The following is an 11,245-nucleotide window of genomic DNA, read 5'->3' on the forward strand; positions in this document are numbered from 1 at the left end:
GAGATTTAATGTGTGAGCAAGTAAAATGCAGTCAGTGTACTATGTTGATCAAGAATGGCTTTTCCTTGTCTTTAGTGATTCAACAGTTATTTGTATATTGGATAAATCCACTAGTGTTGGAAGATTCCATCAGTTATATGTAAGGCTCCCATGAAAGCATTCCTCATTTAGGTTATTCAGCACAGGGATGGGGAGGAAGATATGCTTTAGAGAGATAATTATAGACCAGCAAACTTAATTTTCCCTGTATGGCTCGAACCCACTATTCTGAATCGAGCAGATGTAGACTCAAAAGGAAATGACGGAAAACCACCATAACTGACTGTGCCACAAAGTACTGTCAGGTCCTTTTCACATCTGCTTGCTATTTCTAGGAATACCTTGAAAGACAAAGTAAATACCTTTTACTTTGGCTTCTTTTATATGTAGCAAATCATCTTCTTAAACCCTTTCCTACTATGTACTCCACCTTGCCTCCAAAAGCTTGGAACTCATGGGCTTTTTCACTCAGATGAAAGCCACTTACCAAGCTGCTGCCCTCCTCCCAGTAGCCAGCTTCTCCTAAATTTCCCCTTTATCTATCACTGAGTTTCTATTTTCCTTTAGTTTTTCTCATCCCCTCGCAGAATTTACTTTTTCCATTTCTTAATGCAACAGCCCTGCTCCCACAAAACCACTCACTATTCAATTCCCCCGCCTCTCCCATTGGCTGAATTTCGCAATTCTCTTCTCTTTTGTGCTATTGCTCTCTCCTTTATCTGATGTTTTCATCAGATCCTCAAAAGGCAGCTTTTGACCCCCTCCATCTGTAAATACTATCCTATCCCTAACCTCCCTTTCCTCTTCAGAGTCATTTAACATATTGTCACCCTCCAAAACCACACCCATCTTTCCTGGAATTCCATCTTTGCGTCCCTCCGAACAGGTTTCTGTCCCTGCCATGGTAACACAATGGTTCTTATCAACTTCACAAAGGACATTCTATGTGCTTGTGACAAACTTAAAAGATCCGTCTTCATCATCTTTGACTTGTCTGCAAACTTTGACAACTTCTTTCAGCATCCACTCGTTCAACTGTGGGTATTGCACTCATCTGGTCTTCTAAGAGCATACCAATGTACCAATTAGGAGCAGAACAGACCATTTGACCCCTCCACTGTTCAGTGCGATCATGCTGATCTGTGTGTGTTTCAAATTCCACGTCCTTATCTACCCCCAAGAATTCTTGGATCCCCTCCTAATAAGTATCAATTCAACGTTGTCTTAAAAGTATCCAATGACCCCCATCTCCACCCTCTTCTGATGCAGAGTTCCAATGTTACAGAAGCTTTGAGAGAAAAACAAATGCTCCTCATGTCTCTTTTGAAAGGGTGAAGCCTCATTTTGAAACCACCTAGTTCCAGCTAGTTCTGGACTGAATCACATTCTTAGCTATCTCACTGTAGACAGTGCATCACATGCAGTGGCTTCATCTCCATCTCTTTAATGCTGGTATCCCCCAAGGGTTTTTGCTGCCCCTTGATGATATTAACCAAGAGCACAGCCTCAGTTTTCAGATTAATATTGATGCCATCCAGCACTAACTTCTTACCACCTCTCTCAACTTGTTCCAATATTGCTAAATCATTGGACTGTTTATCCAGAATCCAGGACTTGGATGAGGAGAGATTTCTGTCACTTAAATATGAGGAAGAATAAAACATAGCCTTAGTGCCTGCTGCCATCTCTCCGATCCAATTCCATCATCCCCAGGCAATGTTTAAGGACATAGAGAAAGTGAATCCTGATGAAGGACTTTTGCCAGAAACTTTGTTGATGCTGCCTGAGCTGCTGTGCTTTTCTAGCACCGCACTCTTGACAATGTCTAAGGACATGCCAGTCTATTTGCAACTTTGTCATGTGTAAACTAAACCACAGGGTGCGTTTCTGACTACATATCCATGCCAATCATGAAGATCACCTATTTTCATCTCTATCTTGCCTTAACCCAACTGCCTGCTGCAACCCTCATCCACGCCTTTGCTACCTCACATTGATGATTCCATAGCGATTCCTTCCTATGTTCTCTGGATGTAACTCTGTTTCCACCTTCAGATGTTGCTGTCCTAAATATAGCCTTATATGTTTGGTGTTGTATTTTGGCTTTTTTCGTCTTTCTGTAAAAAGCTTTGTGTTTAAGCTTGAGAAAACCAATATAAATATTAATGATGATCAGTCATCTTTTGTATTCATTTTAACGTACTTCAGTAAATGTTGAAGGTTATTTGCAGCTTCACAGTTGAATAGTTCTCTATCTTTTCAGACTTTTAAAATATTAACTATGCTAAGATGTCTCCTATCATTGCAATTATTTTAATTGTTTTATCAGCTAAATCTTAAATTGAGGATAAAATGCCTTCAGAAACTCTCCTGTATTCAGTTTTAAATGGGCCAGGTAGTTGTGCTGCTTATTTCTTAATTACTGAGCAAGCGCCTCTTTTCAAAAAAAAATTGAGATAAAAGATCGGAAGTGCTACAGTGTGTAGCCATATCTGGTTAATGCTGTTCTTTTATTTAAAGGGATGTTCCTTTCTCCATCGTCTACTTCCCATTGTTTGCTAACCTTAACAAGCTGGGACAGAAGAACCCAGATGAGAGATCTCCGTTTTACGTATCCTTCATCAGTGGTTGTATCGCAGGCAGCACGGCTGCTGTGGCAGTGAATCCTTGTGATGGTAAGGCATTATTTGCAGGAAAACCTGCTTTCCTTCATGTCTCCCTGTCCTAGTGCTCTCCATTATTCTGATCAGTAATCTGTCTGGAATACAGCAATTTAGCCCCTCCAGCCAATTCTATCATTCAGCTAGATCATGGTCAAGCTGTGCTTCAATACCATTTACCCACTTAAACATCATATCTAATGATACCCTTACCTCCCAAAAAATGGGGCTTGAAAGTTCAAATATATCTATCGATGTTAATCTCTGTGTCTCAGCATGTATCTCTCTTTCCTTATATCTTAGCCCTATGAAATAATAACTCTGAACTTGTATTGACTGGTGTGCCCATATTTCTATTCAACCTTCTAAATGTTTCGAGCCTACTGAAAACAACAGTAACAATTTCTGCTTCATCTGGATGGACTAGCTTTGCACCTGTGATGCAGAACAGTGTGCAAACCCATTGTTATCACTCCAACCCCTGGCCAACTCTGCTATTTTATGCCTTCCCAGCATTTTTTTTTCATTGAATTGTGATTTTGATGCCATCCTTGGCAAAACATCAAAGAACAGACAGCATAAATTGAGAAGAATACACAGATTGATTGGGTAAGAAGTTTAAATGTGGAAGTCCTGTCACTCAAGATGAAAATAGAAAAAACTTTGTGCGTAATAATTTCCACTGTTTTAAGATCCTGGTAAAGAGTAAAATAGGTAAGGAAACTGTAGTTTGTGATCATTTGGTCCAATTTCAGCAAATTTATTTTCAAATAACTTCCAAAGTGCAAAAGGTTATTCTTGTGGTCATTATTAGAAATGAACAGATAAGCAGGATTGATAAGCAAACTGTGGCAAAGGAATGATCTTCATACCCATAAGAATAGGAAATTCCATCAATTCAAATTCCTGTGCTGAAAAGCAATAGATGTTTACTAGGTAAGAAGAAATTATGGGCTGGGCAAGAGTGAGACAGCATCATTTTTAAAACCTTTCTTTAATATCTCTGTTATTATAATTCCCAGCATTGCTCTCCAGCAGATAAGAATAACTAAGTAACAGTGAAATTGTTGGTTGATATGCCTTTCACACTACTGTTTATAGCCAGTAGAAGCTCTGGTCTTGGAGGCAAGAATGTGCATTTGACGTGGATATTAAGAGTCCTTCCGGACTGTGTCTAGTTTGCCAGAGTGTGCCTGATGTTGCTACTGAGTGTTAAATGTCATTTGTCACCCAGTCACAATTGTCTTTCTTTACCTTGAAGACACAGTTGACATGAACATAGAACATAGAATCCCTACAGTGTGGAAACAGGCCCAGCAAGTCCACACCGACCCTCCGAAGAGTATCACACCCAGACCCGTTCCCCTATTACTCTAGATTTGAGCAATTTAACATGACCAATTCACCTAACCTGCACCCGGAGGAAACCCACGCAGATATAGGGAGAATGTGCAAACTCCACACAGTTGCCCGAGGGTGAAATTGAACCTGGGTCCCTTGCGCTGGGAGACAGCAGTACTAACCACTGAGCCACTGTGCTGCCCCTGCCATCCAAACATTTATGTGACCTTTCACTACTTCAAAGAGAAACACATAGCATTTAAAGCTGCTGTAGTCTCTTCAGGCACAATTAGTGCATATTCCATTTACTTATTTGCTATGTTGAAGCTATAAGTGTGCCATTTTAAATTGCATGAACGTGCAATGTACTGGTATTTTTTGGGGGGGCTTTCAGCTTCAATGAGACGGAGATATTTTTGAAGATCTGATAGTTTTTCCTTCTTTTACAAGGAAATGATCCCTTTTTCTCTTCTGGGCATCTTCCTCAAGCAAATCAGACCCCATAAAAGAAGGAATTTTCACCTGTGCAGTGGCAAAAGAAGAATCCGAGCTGAAGCCTCCACCCTGCATCTATTCGGATTGTGTGGGATTTAGGATTTGGGAGAGGCTGGATCATTCACTCCATTTGATTAACTTGCACAGTAACCAGAGAAAATCACTGTCTCTAATAGAAGGATGTAGCAATGGATCTAACGACTGAGTAGATTCAGGTTTCTGAGAGGTAACAGTAAGAAGTTTAGAATCCTGTGGGCTGTGAGAACAGCAGCCACTGTAAATTGTGGCTTATTCAGGATAGCTGTTTACTTTCCCTTTTTCTTGGCGAGTGGTTTCAGATGTAGCCCTTAATCAGCATCTGAAGACATTTGCATATGAAGTGATTAGGAGTAAGGGAGTAGGAGAGAGAAAAATAATGGACTAGAGAGAATGAGCTGTACAGGTGTTATTACTTGCCAGGAGATGCTTAACTTGCAGACATGATAACACAGTAAGAAGAAAAATATGGTCCAATTAGAGAAAATATCTAAATAAAAAATATTTAAAAGACCCATTAAGCGTATGTGCAGTTAAATTGGGTTATGTAAAGTGGAAAGGACACAATGAAAACCTGCAAAGCACAAATTCTGTGGAAGGAAAAGCAGGTAAACCTCAGGGATGCACATCATGCTATTGGCAATTAACTGATGGAAAAGGACTTCCAACTCCAACACTCACCCACTCTTCCCACCATCCTCACAAAGTTTGAAAAGGCTGCTTTACCATAATGTGCTGCCAAAGAGAAAATGGGCACTTGGGTAAAGGCTGGCTTTGCTGAATCAGCATTTAGACCAGACAGTGACAAACTGCCCTCTGTCTTTCTGCAGAGTTTGTTGCATTTCAACTCATGAACTGAGCTCAAGTGAGCTGATTCCTCCCGGGTGGCCGGAGTTGACTGTAATGTATCAATGTTAAATGAGAGAAAATCAGCACTCGTGATAATAATGTATCTTCACTTTATTTGCTCAGGAAGGTCAAATCTTTATTGACTGAGTACATGATATGACTCTGGTGTGATAATTGCTATTCAGTGTCTGCATTCATATGTGATGATTTAAGTAATGTGCTGTTTAAAACCAGTCTTCATTCCTGGAACTGTGACAATATGACAATTAGGATTAAAACTTAATTTGTCACATGAAATTCTTTCGTTTGCTACATGCAGTAAAACAAATTACCTCCTCTTCCTCATTAGTAATAAAGACAAGACTTCAATCTCTTCAAAGAGGAATTAATGAAGACTCGTATTCAGGGATAGTAGACTGCACCAGGTACTAGTTAAAGATTTGTATCTTCCTATTCAACAACATTTGCATTATATTATGTCTTTAACATGTTATGACATGCTATGGGGTGTTTTTCTATGTGAGAAATAAATTGGTGCCAAGGAAATATTAGGAGGATGATGAAGGACTTGGTTAATGGTGGGCTCTGAGGAAAATGTTAAAGGATCATAAGGATTTAGAAGGAGAATTGAGACTGCAACCAAGGTAATGGAACACAGAGTTGTCTAAGGGATAGAGGCATGCACAAGGTGTTGTCGTAAACTTGGTGAATGGGTGGAAGCTTTTAGGGTGTGTATATGAAATCTGCAATGGGAGGTATTGAGCTTGTGGAGAATTCAAACGGAATTTCAAACTTAAATATTATGCTTCTGGGATATGGGTCAAAGTGACAAAAGACATGATGAATGAGGATCACGGTGTGGGATAGAGGTTTGAATGATTTGATATTTACGGAGGACTGAGATCAGCAAGAAGACAGTTGGAGTAATTTTACCTGAAAACTTCATATTCTCAAAACCTGAAGTAAGAGCAGAAGAAAATTTATGCTGATCACGTCATGGGTATCATTTGGGAGAAATCAATTGGGGGGAGTTGTGCTAATAAACTAGAATTGGAAGGTAACAGGAAAATATTCCTGCTTAACGTAAGTTGAAGATGTTTGCAATAACTCAGGAAGCCTGACTAGAAAAGAGCCTTGTTTATTATTGAACACCAAAATGGAGCATCTCCTTGTGGAGTAACGTAGGCTCCCCCCAGCCTGGGACAGGCAGTTCCACAAATACATCCCTTGATCTGCTTTTTGTTTTTTTTTAGTTTTTATTATGGTTTGAGTTAATTCCCTAATCTATCCGTTCCAAAATGTCACCTCAAGAATGGGTGGGACTTGAACCCAGGCCTCGTGGCACTGAGGCAGATGGGTCTGCTGCAGGGGACCTGGCAATATCTTTATTCAACTTGCTCAGATGTATTGTGACACACCTCTGGACCAGGTAGCACTTGAACCCAGGTCCCTGGGCTCGGGCTGGTGATTTTACTAATATACCATAAGAAACGTAACATGGATATGCTTTACTTTTCTTTCTATCCAGAAGTGTTATCACACACAACTGAACAAATTTTCCACTACCAGATTACCATGACTTCATGGGTCTGCCTTCTATGTAGCTTCAGATCAGAGATGTTAGTATTCTGATTCAGTAGGTGGATGTACCTACTAAAGAAGGTGCAAAACTTGACCTACTCTTGGGGAAATAAAGCAGGACAGGTGACTGAGATATCAGTGGGGGAGCACTTTGGGGCCAGCGACCATAATTCTATTAGTTTTAAATTAGTGATGGAAAAATATAGAACTTCAACTTTTAGATCTGGCCTAAATTGGGGGAAGGCCAATTTTGACAGTATTAGGCAAGAATTTTCAAAAGCTGATTGGGCGCAGATGTTCGCAGGTAAGTGGACGGCTGGAAAATGGGAAGCCTTCAGAAATGAGATACCGAGAGTCCAGAAAAAGTATATTTTTGTCAGGGCGAAAGGAAAGGCTGGTAGGTATAGGGAATGCTGGATGACTAAAGAAATTGAGGGTTTTGTTAAGAAAAAGAAGGAAGCATATGTCCATAAGACCATAAGACATAGGAGTGGAAGTAAGGCCATTCGGCCCATCGAGTCCACTCCGCCATTCAATCATGGCTGATGCGCATTTCAGCTCCACTTACCAGCGTTCTCCCCGTAACCCTTAATTCCTCTAGACAACAAGAATCTATCAATCTCGGCCTTGAAGACATTTAGCGTCCCGGCTTCCACTGCACTCCGTGGCAATGAATTCCACAGGCCCACCACTCTCTGGCTGAAGAAATTTCTCCGTATTTCTGTTCTGAAATGACCCCCTCTAATTCTAAGGCTGTGTCCATGGGTCCTAGTCTCCTCGTCTAACGGAAACAATTTCCTAGCATCCACCTTTTCCAAGCCATGTATTATTTTGTACGTCTCTATTAAGTCTCCCCTTAATCTTCTAAACTCCAACGAATACAATCCCAGTATCCTCAGCCGTTCCTCATATGCTAGACCTGTCATTCCAGGGATCATCCGTGTGAATCTCCGCTGGACACGTTCCAGTGCCAGTATGTCCTTCCTGAGGTGTGGGGACCAAAACTGGACACAGTACTCCAAATGGGGCCTAACCAGAGCTTTATAAAGTCTTAGTAGTACATCTCTGCTTTTATATTCCAACCCTCTTGAGATAGATCGAGTGAATCCTGAGAGTATAAAGGCAGTGGGAGGATACTTAAGAGAGAAATCAGGAGGGCAAAAAGGGGACATGAACACCAAAATGGAGCATCTCCTTGTGGAGTTACGTAGGCTCCCCCCAACTTTGGCTAATAGAATTAAGGAGAATCCAAAGAGTTTTTACAAATATATTAAGAATAAAGGGTAACTAGGGAGAGAATAGGGCCCCTCAAAGATCTGCAAGGCTGCCTTTATGTTGAGCCACAGAGATGGGGCAGATACTAAACAAGTATTTTGCATCAGTGCTTACTGTGGAAAAGGACATGGAAGGTATGGAATGTAGAGAAATAGATGGTGACATCTTGAAAAATGTCCAGATTACAGAGGAGGAAGTGCTGGATGCCTTGAAACGGGTAAAGGTGGATAAATCCCTAGCACCTGGTCAGGTGTACCCTAGAACTCTGTGGGAAGCATAGGGAAGTGATTACTAAGATATTTGTATCATTGATAGTCACAGGTGAGATGCCAGAAAACTGGAGGTTGGCTAACGTGGTGCCTCTGTTTAAGAAAGGTGGTAAGGACAAGCCAGGGGACTATAGACCGGTGATCCTGACATCGGTGATGGGCAAGTTGTTGGAGGGAATCCTGAGGGACAGGATGTACATGTATTTGGAAAGGCAAGGACTGATTAGGGAGAGTCAGCATGGCTTAAAGCATGGGAAATCATGTCTCAAAACTTGATTGAGCTTTTTGAAGAAGTAACAAAGAGGATTGATGAGGGCAGAGCGGTAGATGTGATCTACATGGACTTCAGTAAGGCATTCGACAAGATTCCCCCTGGGAGACTGGTGAGCAAGGTTAGATCTCGTGGAATACAGGGAGAGCTAGCCATTTGGATACAGAACTGGCTCAAAGGTAGAAGACAGAAGATGGTCATGGAGGGTTGTTTTTCAGAGTGGAGTGCCACAAGGATTGGTGCTGAGTCTGTTACTTTTCATCATTTATACAAATGATTTGGATGTGAGCATAAGAGTTAGTAAGTTTGCTGATGACACCAAAATTGGAGGTGTGGTGGTCAGCTAAGAAGGTTAACCCATTACAATGGGATCTTGATCAGATGGGCCAATAGGATGAGATGTGGCAAATTGAGTTTAATTTAGATAAATGCGCGGTGCTGCATTTTGGGAAAGCAAATCTTAGCAGGATTTATGCACAATGGTAAGGTCTTAGGGAGTGTTGCTGAATAAAGAGATCTTGGAGTGCAGGTGCACAGCCTCTTGAAAGTGCAGATGCAGGTAGATAGGATAGTGAAGAAGGCGTTTGATATGTTTTCCTTCATTGGTCAGAGTATTGAGTACAGGAGTTGAGAGGTCATGTTGCGGCTGTACAGAACGTTGGTTATGCCACTGTTGGAGTATTATCCAATTCTAGTCTCCTTCCTGGTCCCCTTCCTATCGGAAAGATGTTGTGAATCTTGAAAGGATTCAGAAAAGATTTACAACAATGTTGCCAGGGTTGGAGGATTTATAGGGAGTGGTTGAATAGGCTAGGGCTGTTTCCCTGGAGCGTTGGAGGCTGAGGGGTGATCTTATAGACGTTTGTAAATTCATGAGGGACATGGATAGGATAAATAGACAAAGTCTTTTCCCTGGGGTGGGGAAGTCCAGAACTAGAGGGCATAGGTTTAGGGTGAGAGGGGCAAGATATAAAGGAGACCTAAGGGGTAGCTTTTTACTCAGCGAGTGGTACATGTATGGAATGAGTTGCCAGAGGAAGTGTTGGAGACTGGTACAATTGCAACATTTAAAAGCATCTGGATGGATATATGAATAGGAAGGGTTTGGAGGGATATGGGCCAGGTACTGGCAGGTGGGACTAGATTGGGTTGGGATATCTGGCCAGCATGGACAAGTCAGACCGAAGGATCTGTTTCCGTGCTGTACATTTCTTTGACCCTATGACACACCTCTGGAGAAGGTGGGGCTCAACAGCAAGGGAAAGATTTGCTTTGAACGCATCAGACAGTAGAACTTTGAACCCACAACCCTGAGGTAATGAGTCTCATGCTCTACCAACTGAGCTAGATGGGCACATGGGTCCGATTCATTTTTTATTATGTACCCAAAAGTGCTATTGCACACAACTGAGTTATGTTTCCTCCCGCAAAAAATCACTGTGACTCGTTCTTGTGTTTTTTCTTTCCTTCGACACCTAACCTGTAAATGGTCTGTTTTAAAATTTTCCAGTCAGTCTGTTCAGAGATATTATTATACACCTCTGGAGCATTGGCAGGGAAGTATTGTTTGTTGATGCTAATACTAATCAGGATTTACAAATGTCATTGTTTTGATTGCTCTATCAGATGTAATTTCTTTGGCCCATGAGCAAAAGAAAGTTTTACTAAAATCTTCAAGTAATTATTAATGTATAGATTCACCATGTTATATTTATTGCAGATTGATCCAACAAGAATCATTTTTGGTTTCAATGTTTACTATGAATGTTTTTAATTTAGAATTTGATCAAAGTGAATTGAAGAGCCACCAGTTCAGTCACATTACCACATTGTTACTTAGCTGATGAAGATAACTTTTGATGTATCTCGGAAAGTGTTTGTTTTGATGCAAAATCTATCTTGGCAGAAACGGCTCGATGAGAGGGAGAATATGCTCGTGATGATTGTTCTTTTCGAAGTTGCTGGCTTTGACAACTGAATTAGGCAGAGGAAATTGCTGCAAGGATTTTACTTTGGTTATCACCCGACAACTGCCAATAGAAAGTGTTTGTTTGCATTTGGATGTCAAGAGATGACCAGATGAAACTTTGCTTCAGTGCATCGGTTGATGAATTGCTTACGGACACCTTTTATTATATATTTACAAACATTATGGTGTGATCTTCCATGTGAATAATGGCTCAGTGGATGAAATACTCATTTCCATGGATCTCTTGACCCCCTGAGATTGTAGCATGTCCACAAAGAAGGAAGAACTTGGGAGTGCAAAAATTTGGATTTGTAGTTTTGTACACCGTTAGTACTGTGAAAACAGACTCTAGTTGGTGCATGTGTTGTTTTGCATGTAATTTTCATAAGAACTAGGGAATGTGAACAGAAGTAGGCCATTGGGGTTCCTCAAGCCAGCTTTGCCAGTCAGGAGGATCGTG

General features: G+C 41.0%; 1 protein-coding gene across 6 annotated transcripts in view; it reads left to right on the plus strand.

Moving 5' to 3' along the window:
- The window catches only part of slc25a22a (solute carrier family 25 member 22a), a 134,307-nt gene that overhangs the window by 110,639 nt on the left and 12,423 nt on the right, over window positions 1-11,245 (plus strand). For all 6 annotated transcript variants that reach the window (XM_072591997.1, XM_072592001.1, XM_072592000.1 and 3 more), the window contains 2 exons: window positions 2,560-2,714; window positions 5,770-5,845. In XM_072591997.1, coding sequence (XP_072448098.1) covers window positions 2,560-2,714; window positions 5,770-5,845 — 231 coding nt within the window. The remainder of the gene's footprint in view (window positions 1-2,559; window positions 2,715-5,769; window positions 5,846-11,245) is intronic.

The sequence above is a fragment of the Chiloscyllium punctatum genome, chromosome 22 (genome assembly GCF_047496795.1).
Source record: "Chiloscyllium punctatum isolate Juve2018m chromosome 22, sChiPun1.3, whole genome shotgun sequence".
Taxonomy (NCBI): domain Eukaryota; kingdom Metazoa; phylum Chordata; class Chondrichthyes; order Orectolobiformes; family Hemiscylliidae; genus Chiloscyllium; species Chiloscyllium punctatum.